General features: G+C 42.6%; 1 protein-coding gene across 1 annotated transcript in view; it reads right to left on the reverse strand.

Moving 5' to 3' along the window:
• The window catches only part of SHROOM3 (shroom family member 3), a 320,344-nt gene that overhangs the window by 41,745 nt on the left and 262,244 nt on the right, over positions 1–16,355 (reverse strand). Inside the window, 1 exon segment of the mRNA XM_019466895.2 lies at positions 4,155–4,286. Within this exon segment, the coding sequence (XP_019322440.2) occupies positions 4,155–4,286 (132 nt within the window).

The following is a 16,355-nucleotide window of genomic DNA, read 5'->3' on the forward strand; positions in this document are numbered from 1 at the left end:
GAAGGGACACACACACACACACACACAGAATCTGAAGCTCAGGTTCTGAGCTGTCAGCACAGAGCCTCGTGTGGGGCTGGAATCCATGAACTGTGAGATCATGACCTGAGCCAAAGTCGGATGCTAACCAACTGAGCCACCCAGGCACCCCCCAAGATGGTACTTTTAATAGTGGGGAAGAACAACTTGGAATGAGGTCTTCATTCCCTGCAATGGTTCCAGCCCACAGAGACAGCCTTACTGTCAAGATAAGTATGTCAAGCTTCTTACTGTGGTCTGGCTAGCTCTCAACCTCATTTTCTATTAGACTCCTCTCGATCACTGCGTTCCAGTGCAATGGCCTCTTTACTGTAACTCAGACCCATGAAAGGCATCCCCATGTCTCAGGGCCTTTGTACCCACTGCTCCCGCCACACACTATGCTCTTCTCCTGGCTCACTTCTTCCCTTTACTCAAGTCTCTACTTGAGGGAAGATTTCCTGGAACTATCTAAAGAGCATCTCCTCCATTCTTCCCCATTAGTCTGCTTACTTCCTTCACAGCACTTACCACTACTCAAGGTTACCTTTTATTCCTTTCATTGTATGAAAGAGACTTCAGTTGTGTCTGTAATGCTTAAGATCTGAAGCAAATATGACAAGATGTTAATTCTGTGGTAGATCCATGTGTTCTTGTAATATTACTCTTTATTGTGGGTGTTTGAAAGTATTTTCTAGGGACGCCGGGGTGGCTCAGTTGGTTAAGCATCCATCTCTTGATTTCGGCTCAGGTCATGATCTTACAGTCTCTGTTGGTCCTAGAAACTTTTTTCCAAAAAGCATCTAAATGGATTATCATTCCATGGAACAGACCTTGGTACACAAATATTACAGGGTGGGGGCTTTTTATGTCTCATTCAGCATTATACCCTCAATAACTAGAAACCATCTGAGACACAGTACTGGTTCTTTAGCATTTTGACACTGTTACTTCAGCCTCCTGTGAGGGGGCTGGATTACCTGACTTTTCAAGATCTCTTCTGAAGTACTTTAACTACTTAGGACCATCGTGTGGTTTCTGTAGAACAGCAAAAAGACAGTGACTTGGGTCTGACAGGAAGCAGCTGCAATACAGTTTCAGTGAAATTCAGATCTAAACCAGCTCGCAGGCAGTTAAAATTACTTGTCCTGTGCTTCCCTCTGCCCCAAGCTCCCTGATTCTCCCGCTTCTTAATGACAAACGGATCCATAAACTTAGGACTGAGATTGGGTTTCTAGAACTAAAGGAGGGCTACCAGAGGGATGCCACCCAACTGGTTCGGCACACCAGACCACTGTGCTCCTTGGAAACGCGCCGGAAGCACTTCTCCATCGACAGCCACCAACCTCAGGCCCTCTGAGGGGAACAGAGTTGGGGTGAAGCCCTCGGCGAAGCTGCAAGCCTGAGGTGTGGACCAGAGACACCAGACCACAGGGTGACCCGTGCCGGGGAAGAAGAGCATACCCAGGTCTGTAGCGCTGTGGGTAATGCGAGCTTGCCTTTCTTCCTTTGTAGCCCACACAGTGCTTTGTGCAGACGGTCGGGGGGATCTGTCCTGAAGTTTGTGTTAGAGGGGCACGGCGATAGATCGACCTACTGAAGCCCCTCTGGAGGTTGGACAGGAAGGAGGAAGCAGGACATGCAGAAATGCATTCTTCGGAGCTACTGCCCTTCTGAAGCCCGCTCTGCCATTCTCTGGCGGCCTCCTGGAGCTCACCACAGTTCCTGCACGCAGCTCTTCTGAGCGCTGGCTACAGTAGTCTTAACTTCGGCCCATATTTTTCAGGTCACAGTATGACCAGATTTAGGGGCTCTGGTGCAGCGTAGGCGTGAGGAGGCCCCACAGGGCTCCACTCTTTAGGAACACTCTGGTAATGCACAGTTGCATTTTATGCGCATGCTGGTTTATGCCATTAACCTTAACATTTATTATCAGGTTTCACTGTGCCTCTGGTAAGTCTTCAGCCTAATTATTATCATTGTCAAAATTACTGAATGCTTATTATGTTGCAGGAACTGCACTAAATGTTTTACATGTTCTGTTTAATCCTCACTGTGATCAAATGGGATACGTATTATTAATTTCATCTTATAGACAAGAAAAACAAGATCAAAGAGGTTAAATGATTTGCTCAAGCTCATCCAGTAGGTGGTGAAGTTGGGATTTGAACCTAGGTTTGACTTAAAAGCCCAAGTACCGTATCACCGTGCCTTCTTTCCTTCACACTGCAAGGCCCTCCACATCTAACCTTCTAATTTTTTTTAATATTTATTCATTTTTCAGAGAGAGAGAGAGAGAGAGAGAGAGAGAGAGAGAGAGAGAGACAGACAGAGCACAAGCGGGGGAGGGGCAGAGAGAGACGGAGACACAGAATCTGAAGCAGGCTCCAGGCTCTGAGCTGTCAGCGCAGAGCTGGATACAGGGCTCGAACTCACGAACCACGAGATCATAACCTGTGCTGAAGTTGGACACTTAACCGGCTGAGCCACGCAGGCGCCCCTATTCTTCTAAAGGCCCAGAGAGTGAAAACGCTGTGCCTGGGTACCAACAGCACCCTGCTGGTGGGCCCTGTTCTCTGAGCTTAGATGGCAAGAATAAATTTTTTCAAGGTTATTGGGAGGGACATGGACAAGGGAGAGGAGTGTCTGTAACAAGGAGGGTCACCAGGAAATTCTTTTCTATGACCTGAAACCTACCCAGATGTGCTAGGAGCCATGTCTGTCCATGAGAAGTCTAGGAATTGGCTCTTGATTTGACCAGACCTGAGTGTTAACGGCTCTGAGTCCTGTCCTTGCTAAATGCAGAGCCACCATCTGTCAGTTAAGTAATCCTTCTAGAAGTCACCCCCTCCTCCACCTGACTCATCAGCACTTGTATCTCATTTGTATGTAGGACCCATATTCTCTTGACCGTCCCACCTCTCTGCCGTTACCCTTATCCAAGCACTTTCAAAAAGTCCTAAGTGAGAGTCTAACTCCCTGGCATCAGAAAATGGATTCTAATTTGCATGGATTCTGAGTTTGTCATAAATGTAGGGGAGTCCTGACTGAGTACTTTAATATGTCTGGATGGTCAAGTTTGGCTTCCTTCTCCCCAGTCCCTCTCAGTTGTGTAAGATCTGATTACCACAATAAATCCCTTCTCCCGTGACACTGGTGGTGGCCTTGCCTTTTTCTGACTGAACCTTGACTGACACAATGACTAGAAAAGCAGAGAAAGTATAACTCGGTTATGCACAAGGGCTCTGACACCTGGCTTGGACTTGAGTCTGGACTCAGGTCCTGATCAATTGTTTGACTTTCGACAAATTTGTCTCTCGAAGCTTCAATTTCAGGTTCTGTAAAATGGGGTTAAGAATAACGTATCTGTTTTAGGGGCACCTGGGTGGCTCAGTCGGTTAAACGTCCGACTTCGGCTCAGGTCATGACCTCACGGCTCCTGGGTTCGAGCCCCGCATCGGGTTCTGTGCTGCCACCTCGGAGCCTGGAACCTGCTTCAGATTCTGTGTCTCCCTCTCTCTCCGCCCCTCCCCCGCTAATGCGCACGCTCGCTCGCTCTCTCGCTCGCTCTCCTTCAAAAATAAGTAAACATTAAAAAAAATAAAAGAATACTGTATGTTTTAAAGGTGGAGATGAAGGTGTGTATCACAGGAGATAATCACAGGAGTGCACACTGAGTAGCCCTTAAGTGTGTTCGTTTTTTTGGTTGGAGCTAAGTTGGATAACTAGCCTTAACACAAGGATATAAAGCAAGTAAGGAGTTCAAATACATGAATAAAATCACTCCATAAAAAGCAGACACATACTGGGTTGAGAAGGACATTAAGCACTGAGGAAAGAAGTTTGTCAGTTTTTCTAGTGAAGTGCTACAATGTGCAATTGAGAAAGGTCTGACTGAGAATGAGCAGACCCTGCAATGATCTCACATGGCCTCCCTTCCTGCCAGTCTAGCCCAGGGTATGAAGGTGACATATACATTAAGAGTTTGAAGAGGAAGAGGAAGAGGAAGGTGGTGGATAGAGAGGTTTGATCCTCAGGTTGAGTGTAAAGAAATGTTCTCAAAACAGAAGAACACCTTTTCTGGGAACAAGAGCTCTGAAAGAAGCAAAGCCCTGCATCTAGGCTGGGTCACTTACCTGGAATGGTACCTTTGGGGCCAAGGACTGCCGATCGTGCCCGGAGTGATTTGCATCATGCTGCCCTCTGGTTGGTTCTCTCCCAATTTGGTTAAATGCCAAGAGTGAGGGCGGCCTGCAGGGTCGCTGCGCCTGAGGAGACATGGGAGAGAGACCTCTCAACATCAGGAGCATTCTCAGCGGAGTCTCGTCACCGATGTGATTTACTGATTGAAAAGCAGAGACTGCTGTAGCCTTAGAGATCAAAAATAATTAAGTAAATATTGGAAAGTATAACTTACTGCTTATTTCTCTTACTAACCATTGCTCCTCTCTGCTTTATAATATTTTTACTTTCATTTTGACATGATTTCAGACTTACCTAAAAATGTTGTAACTTAGTATAAAGAATTCCCACACAAACCCTAGTGCACTATGTGAATGCAAATTGGTACTCACTATGAAAAACAGTATGGAGATTCCTTTAAAAAATTAAATAGAACTACCATATGATCCAGCAACCCCACTTCTGGGTGTATATCCAAAGAAACTGAAATCAGGATCTTACAGAGATATCTACTCTCCCAGGTTCACTGCAGCATTACTCACAAGAGCCAATATATGGAAACAATCCAAGCGTCTATCACCTGATGAATGGAGAAGATGTGATACACACACACACACACACACACACACACACACACACACACACACACACGCACGGTGGATTACTCAGCCATGAGTAGCAGATCCTGCCATTTGCAACAACTTGGATGGACCTTGAGGGCATAATGCTAAGTGAAATAAGGCAGACAAAGATAAATACCGTACAATCTTACTTCTATGTGGAATCTTTTTAAAAAAGACAAACTCAGGGGCACCTGGGTGGTTCAGTCAGATGAGCGTCCAATTTCGGCTCAGATCATGATCTCGTGGTTCGTGAGTTCGAGCCCCACATTGGGCTCTGTGCTGACAGCTGGGAGCCTGGAGCCTGCTTCTGATTCTGTGTGTCTCTCTCTGTCCCTCCCCTGCTTGCACTCTGTCTCTGTCTCTCTCTCTAAAAAATGAGTCAACATTTAAAAAATATTTAAAAAATAAAAAAATTAAAAAGACAATTCAGAATAACAGTATTGGTAGCTAGAGGCTGGGGAGATGGGAGAAAGGGGAAGATTTGGTTAAAGAGCACAAACTTTATAAGATTTACAGGTTTGGGGATCTAATGTACAGCATGGTGATTATAACTAATAATACTGTATCATACACTTGCGTGTTGGTAAGAGATTAGATCTTAAATGTTCTCAGACAAAAAAGAAATTGTAACTATGTGACAGGATGGAGGAGTGGCTAATACTATGGAGGGAATCATTCTGCAATTTATAAATGTATCAAACCAGTATATTGTACACCTTAAACTTATACAATGTTACACAATAATTATATCCCAATAAAAACTGGAAAAAAAAAAAGAATGAATTTCACCTTCACCTAGATTCCTTGTATGTTAACATTTTATGCTTTATTAATTTAAAGCACACAGAGTTGCCTTGCTGTTTGTTGGTCTCTGCTTATCCATATATGAAAATGGGAGCAGTAATTCCTTGCCACCTCCCAAAGGACTTTGTGTGGCTGTATGGTAAAAAGCTTTCTGGTGATTTTGAAGTCCTCTGTCCTATCCTGATGCTGGATAAATTACATTATTTTAATTTCTTGGTAAGAACTACATAAAAATTAGCAGCTACCTCAGGGTTAACACTGCTCTAAGCTACATGGTCTAAACGGCAAGATGTTCTCGAAAATAGTTTTTCATTTTGCAAGTCAAGGACTTCAACTTTTAAATATCCTGCCTTTATAACACAAAGAGCTGACAAAGCCAAACGGAAAAAAATGGGTGTCCTTTAGCTACGATACTGAAGAATAAATTTGGTAAGGATTACACTGCTATAGAAGGTCAGAGTCAGGAGAGAGGGCCTGTGCCGTACTTTTGGCAAAAAAAGTGAGGTGTGCTAGGGTATCTCATGCTGAAAACGTTTGAACTGTAGGAACGCAGGGGCATTTTTCTGCAGTTTAGAAACACGTGTATGAGATCCAGGAGTGCATTTTGATACACTGAAAATAAAGCTGAAAGTACACACACCTGTTTCTTTTCTATGAAACGATAGATTGGCATTTGCTAAATTAAATGAAAAAACCGTTCCCCCAATATGAGTCAAATTTCAAAAGTGTTAAGTATATCAGAATAATATTAGGCCAGGTGTCAAGACATGGGTTCTTACCCTGACTTTATTAACTTGCTGTATGACTCTGTATAAATTACTTTCCCTCTCTGAGCCTTTGTTCATGTAAAAAAATGAAGACATTAATCAAAGAGGCTGTATTAGCCTCATTTTAATCTGAAATAACTTTTAAAATCTGTAAGAGTGTAGGGAGGACTGCAAGAGAGATAATGATTTCCCAAAAGTGCACATATTTTCTTCTGAAGAAAAATAGGAAAGGATAGGGAAATGGTCTTCTGTGAAGCAAGAGATACAGACACACAAGATTTTTAGCTGTCAGTCAGTAAATGCTGATTGAACTGAGGAACATATAGTCATATGCTAACATCTGTGTTGCCACATGGGCCAAGGAAAGTGAGAAAAATGGAAATCTCTCTTGATAAAACACTGGGGATAGACAGAAGGTGGAATGTAGCAAAAGGTTATCAGCTCTGGGATCAGACAGACCTGGATTCTAATGCTGATACCTCAAATCCAAAAGCTAAAAACTGGTGGTAAATTTCTTAACCATCCTGAGCTACCTCATCTGTAAAAGGCAGATTATAACAGAACCTATTCATAGGGTTTTGTAAGATTAAAAATGAGGTCATGTACCGGCACATAGTAGAGCTCAACGAATGTTCAGTATGATTATCTTCCAGCATTCATTATTAAAGAACTGGTAAAGACTAGAGGGTAGGGAGACAACCCCATCAGGGAGATCTACAATGCAGGACAGGAAAGGGGTGAGAGAAGCCTGGAGTGAACGGTGGAGGCAAGGGGAATGGGCAGGAACTGTCGATGGCACAGAGTCACCCACATCTGAGCTCCCCAGGAAGGTAGATCTAGAAGGTAGATCTAAGAGTAGATCATTACAGCAGAGAGTTATGGTGCTCACAGCCTGGAAGACCCTGGCCACAGTGGTGAAGCAGGGAGCTGCCAGGGCAGTGGTCATGACCTCTGGTCAGGGAAGTAAACACGGGCCAACAGGGAACAGACCTTGCCCACCTGGAAGCTAGGAAAGAATAAAAGCAAGTAATAGCACAGTCTTGGGGCAAAAGAGAGAAAGTAGGGTGCAAAGTCAGGAGATCAACAGCGGAAGGCAAAATATTACAACTGTCTGGCTCTTTGCCCCCATACCTCTCTAATCCCCCTAACAGGTCCCAGGCAACCCATACCCTCTGCCCCAAAGTTGAACCTGCCCTCTTCTCAGAGGGGCCATCTGGGAGCCCCAGGTTAATGGCTCAGTGTCTCCACAGTTTGCCATTCTTGCTGCTAGCTTCCCTCTGACCTTGGACACACAGCCTCCCAGAAACTGGCTCCTCACCTAGCTCCTCAAAGCCAGGCTACCTCCCTGGAACCTCAATTCCTCAGTGACTTAGATTTCCTGCTTTGTCTTCCAGTTCCATCCAGGGATTAGAAATCCTTTCTGGTGCCCCAAGCCCCTCAGTGGCTGGCTCAAATCACACAGCCCTAAGTCCCACAGTCAGGATTGAAACCCAGTTGCCTATGACTTCAAACATTCAAGAGATGTTACTGAATAACCATAAAGGAAAAGCCAAGAACTTGCTGAAAAAATATAAAGCCTTTTTTTTGCATGAGGCACCTGGAGACATTTCATATGGGTTCAAATGATCCAAATGGGTCCAAAATACATACGGAGAAAGAATAAAGTGTCATCTTCCCACCTCATGTCTGGTTACCTAGGGAGAGGAGTTGGCAGGACCTGTGACTAGGGACTTTGAGAAGCCAATGGATATAGCTGCAGAGTGAGGTTGGCCCGGCACCTGAGGGTGGTAATCCTAGGGATGACCCTTCAGCAGCTTCATCCACCAGCGGTATCTGACCACACCTACCTAAAAACACTGGTGCCAAGAAGCCTTCCCTGCCCAAGAGAAATGGACAGGCCCTGATAAACTCAAAAGGCTCTACAGAAACATCTCGCTTCTAGTCAAGGAGATGAGGTGTGAGCTACTGTTTTCCAATAATTTCAGGAGTTCTGGAGAAGCCCTCTAGTCTGAAATCTCAAAGGAAAAAAGAGAGGAGGTGCCCTGAAGTGCAATCTACTCACCCAGACTTCGTATATCAGTTAGTACAGCACCTTCATGAAGGGTCAGACATCCCACTGAAAGTTCTGAATCAGACTGAGGTGTAGAAGGAGGCTGTGCACAGAACAGTGAAGACAAGTGGAGCTGTTTCACCTACATTAAGGGAAGAAAATTTCTCCTTGTGCTTTGGAGGCAAGAGCGAGGCTTTTCAAAAAAATGTAACCCATGAAACCTTTCTTTGGTTTCTTTCCCATTCATTCAGGAGACATCCAGGGAGACTTTCTATATCCTAGTCACTATGCTGGCAGTGGGGATACAAAGAACAACAAAGAATCAGTAGACCCACATAATTCACAGTATAGAGGAGGATGGCCAAGTAACCTGGGATGCGATGGGCTCCACGATTGAGACCCATACAAGATACTTGGTAAACACAGGGGAGGGACTCACTAACACTGTGAGAAAGCTTCACTTTAACCTAGATCATGAAAGGTCTTCCAGATGGAAGAGGGTGGGGAAAGGAAGGTTTTCCAGATGGAAGAGGGTAGGGAAAGGAAGGCCATCTAGCTAGAATAGCATGGCTAATGCATGGAGATGTACAAGAATATGGTAAGACAACAAAAAGAAGCTGGAGAGGAGACGATGAGTAAAGGGAAGAACAGTAGATAAAGGTGATGAGGTAGGAGGGGCCACATCTTAACAGGCTTCACTAGACAGTCTGGACAGTGTCCTGTGGATTTGGAAGCCACCAAAGAACCTTAGCCAGGGAGGAGCATGTTCAAATATGGGTTTCGGTAAGATCCTGACAATGACAAGGAGAATACATTTGAGAGAGACAAGACTGGAGGCTTTTCTCTTGGCCAGGGTAAAAGATAATGAGGGTCTAGCACTTAACGCAGTGGCAGTGAACTTAAAGAGATAACCGATCATGGGGCACCTGGGTGGCTCAGTTGCTTGTGCATGGAGCCCAATGGCGGGGCTTGAACTCATGAACCATGAGATCATGACCAGAGCCAAAGTCAGATGCTTAACCAACTGAGCCTCCCGGGGACCCCTATTTTAAACAAAGAGAAGTATAAGCAAGTTTATGTGAGACAGGGAGCTAAGGATACAGGACAAAGAGGACACTCCTCAAGACTCATGAGAAAGTAGGAAGGGATGGCATTCTACAGTACATGTGGGCAGTATACCTCATTTATGTATGCATAAAGGCAGTTCCACTGAAATAAGAAAGTAGGAGGTAAGATGTTGATGCTCCTAAGTATGAAAGAGGGCAGATGGGAGGCGAGTCAGAGAGATTTCACACCCAATGTCCTCTGTTTTCATTATGATGATGCCAGAAGAGGGAAACATGAGGGGGTTGATGTGGCAGGTCGGGGCTCAAGGCACATAACAGTGAGACCAGAAGAGCTAAAATTTGATGAGCATTTATAACTAAGAGTTAATAACTAAGAATTAATACTAAGATATGCCCTTAAGGAGCTTACATCCTGGTAGGGAGACCAAAAGAAGGAATTCCTACAGTAAATAATACATCACAAAGAAATAATTCCTACAGTAAAGATAAAATAAATGTCCAAGACTTGTAATGCCAAGGCAGGAAACCCAACTTGGAGAGATTTTTCTCTCTGGAGCTTGGACAGGTAACTATTGGCCCTTGGGTGGGGTGTCAGGTCTCACCACAGGTCTAAGACATTAAGAACAGAGTGATCTTGAAACAAACAAACAAAAGGTCTTAAAAAACAAAAATGCATCTGTTGGGAGAAGGCTTCAGAGAGAAGTTCTTTTTTTATAAGATTCTTCCACGTGGGCAGTGAAGTGATGAAATGAGGGAAAAGAACAATAAAAACGAGGACCAGAATGGAGCCCAGTGACTCTTACGCCTTGCTAGGGGAAGTATACATCAGCACAACCTGAAGAAAGAGCAGTCTAGCAACATCTAGAAAAAAAATTTTTTTTAATTTTTAAAAAATGTTTATTTTTGAAAGAGAGAGAGCGAGCATGAACAGGGGAGGGGCAGAGAGAGAGAGGGAGACACAGAATCTGAAGCAGGCTCCAGGTTGTCAGCACAGAGCCGGACGCGAGGCTCAAACCCACAAATCGCGAGATCATGACCTGAGCTGAAGTCGGATGCTTAACCGACTGAGCCACCCACGCACCCCTAGAAAAAAAAATTTTTTTATGTTTCTTCATTTTTGAAACACAGAGAACACAAGAGGGGTGGCGCGTAGAGAGAGGGGGGCACAGAATCTGAAGCAGGCTTCAAGCTCTGAGCTATCAGCACAGAGCCCGACGCAGGGCTCGAACTCACGAACCGCAAGATCATGACCTGAGCCGAAGTCGGAAGCTCAACCGACTGAGCCACCCAGGCACCCCAAAAAAATTTTTTTAAATAACACATCTATCAAAAGATTGAAAAACAAGCTAAATGCTCATCAGTAGCAGACCAGTTAAATCTTTGCAGTACATCCATAAAACAGAATACTTTTGTGGCCATTAAAAGAATGGAGTAGCTCTATACATAATTGATATGTAAAGATCTCCAAAATCTATGACAACTATAAGGTTGTGAGTACAGTATGATGCAGTATGCAAGAGAAAATATACGTAACCCCTAACAGGTCTTAGTGGAAAGAATATTTCTGGAGTGATGCTTGTGAAACTAGGAAAATGAGTGCCTCTGGGCAGGAAAACTTACTTTTTTCACTGTTATTTCCTTTTGTAACCTTTGAATTGTGTATCATGCACTTGTATTACCTATTTAAAAGCAGAGCATTTTAAAAATAGCTGGAGATAACAAAAAAAAAAAGTCAAACAGCTGTTTACTGACTTTTTCAATGATGCAAATAATTTAATAAACATTCCTAAAGAGCACAGCATGCTTTCATATTTTGGGATCACTTTGATCTTTAAGAAGATAAGGAAATACTTTCCTAAAGGGCATTACATCATGAGCATATCAATAAGGGTCAGAAGACAATTTAATTTTAAATTTTGAGCAGACTGAGTTTTGTGTGTGGGTGTAATTCAAACAAAGCCCTTTTGTTGCATTCCTAACCACAAACAAGGAAGCTTAACTGTGTGGGATGGGTAGGCTGATGAAACTGGAACTAGCAAGTGACATGGTGTCCTTCTTAGATGATTTTGTCCTAACACAGAGTCAGGAATGCAGAGCATATTTCTGAGAAATCTATAATAAAGAAGTTCAGGTATTTCAAGCAGTTTTCGTTGATCACCTACTGTGTGCCTTCTACTCCGATGAATTCTAGTTGGGAGTTCTGAGATGGCCACAAGGAGCTTACAATCTTGCTGGGGAGTCTTAGATGCAAGAAAAAGTGTTAAACAGAATCAGACTTAATCATTCATTCAAAAAATATCTGAGTGCCTGCTGAGTGCCAAGCACCATTCTAGACACTTGATGCCTATTTTCTCACTTACTCTTTGTCCTATCTTTACGTGCAGGGCTATTAATTAGGAAATGAGGTAAATAAGAAAAATTAAGCAACTTGTCCACAGTCACAAGGGTGGTAAGCAGAGTTGATATTTATTTAAAAAAATTTTTTTTTTAAATGTCTATTTATTTTTGAAAGAGAGAGAGAGACAGAGTACGAGCAGGGGAGGAGCAGAGAGAAGGAGACAGAATCCGAAGCAGGCTCCAGGCTCTGAGCTGTCAGCACAGAGCTCGATGAGGGGCTCGAACCCACAGACCGTGAGATCATGACCTGAGCCGAAGTCGGACGCTTAACAGACTGAGCCACCCAGGCACTCCCCGAAGAGCTGATATTTAAACTCACACATCTGGCCCCAGAGCTTGTGCTCTTACCATCTAAGCAACGAGCAGTGTAAATGAGGTGGGGTGGGCAGAGTAGGGAGACAGACAGTAAGCAGATAAACAGGATATTTTCACACAGTTCTAAGGGTTCTGAAGGAAATAAAACTCGGTAATGTGAGAGTGAGATGAGGGTCCTGCTTGTGGACAGCCTCTTTGAGAGGGGCATTTGAACAGAGACCTAAATGATGATGATAAACCATGCAAAGAGTTGGGGGGAGAGTATTTAGGATAGAAGGAACAATGAAATGCAAAGGCCTTGATGTGGGAATAAATCTGGGGTTTTCAAGAAGCACAACAGTGTGACTGAAGCCTTAGGAGCAAAAAGCAGATGGTAGGAGAAGTCATCAAATGGTACTGGGCCATGTAAGCTCTAGAGGGACTTTGGATGTAAGCATCAAACATCTCACATGCTGCCCATGATCAGGAATAGGGTCTGAAGCTGGCCAAAAGGTCTAGAAATAGAGCGGGACTTCAGATGACCTTGAAGGATCCGTATGCTTTGCATAAATCAAGAAGGTAACAACCACAACTTGGAACATAAAAAATTCCAAGAGCTAGAGTTCAGTTTTGTGTTGATGCTGTGCTTCAATGAGCTATTATGACTGACACTTTGAGTTTACTCTTCTGGGTGCGCGAACATTATAAAACCATGCCAGTTATCAACCAGACATGAGCTGAATATGTAAGAATACAAGATAGACTACCAGCACTACCAAATAAAACATCCTGTTTTCTAATCCACTTACTAACCCACCTACCTGCCCATCCATCATCTGTTTAGTACACAATATGCTTTAATAGATGACCAAGTCCAGGCAAACCATAAAAGACTCTTAAATACAGAGAACAAACTGAGGGTTGCTGGAGGGGAGGTGGGGGGGAGTGGTTGGGCTAAATGGGTGATGGGCATTAAGGAGGGAACTTGTGTTGAGCACTGGGTGTTATATGTAAGTGATGAATCACTAAATTCTACTCCTGAAACTAATACTACACTGTACGTTAACGAACTTGAATAAAACAAAACAAAAAAACAATAGATGACCAAGTCCAACTTAACAAGATTCCAGTCTTAACCCCCCACTTTTGACCCCCCAAAACAATATATTAATATATTCTGTAAATCAGGTCTGAGTTAACGTGTCATGGATGTGGGTTGAGGGTCTTCCTGATAGACTTACTGAACACCATATGCTTGGCCCAGGATAAAATATGTTTCCTAAGGTTCCTTTTGTGTGTCACTGCTATTTTCCCCTTTTTCTCCTAATCTATTTTTAAAATTATAAAGTCCTTCAAACATATATAAATGTATTCAAATTAATATAAAGATCACCCACATACTCATCACCAAGATTAATCAAATCTTCATATTTTCCCCGGTTTAGTTGAGGTACTCTTTTGAATAAGTATAGGTACTCTTTTGAATTCATATAGTTTTTTTCTTAAAAAAAGATCAAAGCCATTGAGAAGTCTTACTCTCCACATTTCCTAGCCCACTCACCCCATTTCTCTTCAGTATTTAGAAAGCCTCTTCATACCATTTTTTTCCTTTTAGCTGCCTGGTATTCCCTTGAATGCATACATCATATTTACCCACCAGACCCTTTCTGTAGATACTTTTTGATTTCTAGTCTCTTGCTATTACAAATAATGCTTCAGTGAATAACCATGCCCATACACTGATTTCTATCTATGCAGACTTATTGCAGCAAAAATTCCCAGAAGTAGAATTGTTGGCTCAAAATAGGCACTTGTGATTTTGATAGTTAAAGCTAAATTGCCCCTTTCACCTTTTAAAGAGGAAACAAATTCAATATGAACAATTAAGCGTCACTGTACAAGTAATTGGGGGGGGGGGGGAAGGATATTATATCTTTAGTATAGTGGAACAGATGATCTGTATTTGAACAACAATGCCTTTTTTAGGCATTTCCTGTTTACAGGAAAATGATAGGCCCCAAATACTGATGACAAAAATATACAGCAAGTGAAAACCATGACTGAGTCAAGCTACACTGAGCTGTACTCATAACACTGTTTTATTCCATAGATCCCCATGGAACTCTCTCTGGAATAAAAATTACCCCACATTGAGATAGGTTTTCTACATGTTCACAGGAGGCAGAAAAGCTCCTAAAATTTTTAAAGGGTTGAAAAAGCCCATTATCTTCCAAGATACAAAAGAAAAGACAAGAAAAGAGAAAAGAAAAGGAAAGAAAAAAGGTGGCAATTGTCCCGTAACACTATTGGCAAAGACATTGTTCTTGAGAAATCCTTTACCCCCCCTTTACAGCATCGCTAACCTCTAGTTTCTAGGACTACAGGACTCTTCAAGACTGTATTTCAGACTTTTGAGATTCACAGAAAAATCCAAGCAAAGTTTTCTAAGGCTTTTATAATTGCCTCACCAACATCTGTGTCTTAAACAAGTGGTTCGGTGGGTAGAAAGGTATGCATTAGGTAATATAACCCCATAGCAACACACAGTCCTTTCTGGAAAGAGAAGTTCTTTTTAAATGTCACATCCTGATAATACGCCCTGGGGACGTTTGGCTTTGAGGAGTGAATCATAAGTAAGAGTGAAGTGTGCTAACAGATAGACATAAGACTCTAACACCTAAAATTTGCATAAAAGATGAAAAACCTTTTCAAGTAAGATGCTTTACCCCACTTCTCACACCTGTCCCAATGTCCTTTCACTAGTGGTTTATCTCCTCCCCACTCTCTATTCTGACATATTTTTTTTTAAGATTTAAATTTTATTAATGTCCAAACAAAGCTATTATCCTACAGGAGAGGGACCACCAATGGGGTGGGCGTCTTTCACTTAGTCACCAACGGATGATGGCGTTGCAATGTCTTTTTCTCAATATCCCTCTCTTTCTATCCTCCTCCTCTCAACTCTGAGGAAGCAGAAAAGTCAACTCTCCTTCCCACACTTCAACATTTGCATCCAAGCCATGGCAGAAGTTGACACAGACATTCTAACATCTCTGATCTCTAACAGCATTCATCTTGTCTTTCATGGACTTTCAAAATCCAATTACAATAAATAGCACAGCATAAATAGAGAAGCATAAGTTCTAATTATTGATAATTTCTTCTTCTGAAATCTCAATTTGCAATCGGATATTTTATTTGTTGGAGGAAGAAGGAGAGATTGGCTTTTACCAATTTCTTTAGATATCAGATATTATGATTTTAGGATTTTCTTCTCTACTTCCGTGTGCCATAGAATGTGTTGCTAGAGCTCATGTAGGAGAAATCACTTCTGTGCTGGTTTGTTTTTATCTTCCACACACAGATGGAATAAACGTACCCTCATGGATCTCAGGGTAAGATAGTTGCAGAGAACTGGAAATCAAATCGTTGTGTGTCCCTGAATTACTGCTCCCCTTGACAGAGAAGTTGCTTAGAGGTCTACCATAGGACTCCCATTGGATAAGTTAGAAGCAGTTCAGCAGGGCACAGTAAAGGTGTGGCTCTTCCCCTCCACCCAGTGGTCTTTGGGGCGGGAGGGGAAAGGGTATCTACCACAGCAGCTGGAAACACGCCTCCTTAATATATAAATCCACACAAGACTGTCCTTGGAGAGTTTAAAGGAGGCCAAATACCAACCAAGATATTTCAAAATTAAGCTAATTAATTTTCATACAATCCCAAAGTATACATTGCTTTTCATTTACCAAAACAGGCGGAGGAAGGGTTTTTGTGTGTGTGAGGCAAAAGCCTTACCTTTCAGAAGGGACTTTTTTCCAAACACCACTCCATTAAACAAAAACAAATAGATGGCCCCCAAACCTCCAACACTAAAGACACTGGCTCTTTTGGGATAAGTCTGATGCATCCCATTGTTTTTCTCTTCTTTATTTCACCTGCTTGTCATTTAGAGAAAGAGGCCACAAATAAGCAATTAAAGGCAACAAGAAAACAAAGGAAAGGACAGAAAGCATTCATTTTTAGAGAAAAACCTCCAACAGTGGTCAAAAGAATCTACATTTAAAAATCATACCAGAAAGGGATCGCTCACTAAAAGAAAACTTTTAAAGATCATTGATTGAAACCTGATTGAAAAGATGACAGAGAAGCTAAA

The sequence above is a fragment of the Panthera pardus genome, unplaced genomic scaffold (genome assembly GCF_024362965.1).
Source record: "Panthera pardus isolate Hobbes unplaced genomic scaffold, ASM2436296v1 HiC_scaffold_13, whole genome shotgun sequence".
Lineage (NCBI taxonomy): Eukaryota > Metazoa > Chordata > Mammalia > Carnivora > Felidae > Panthera > Panthera pardus.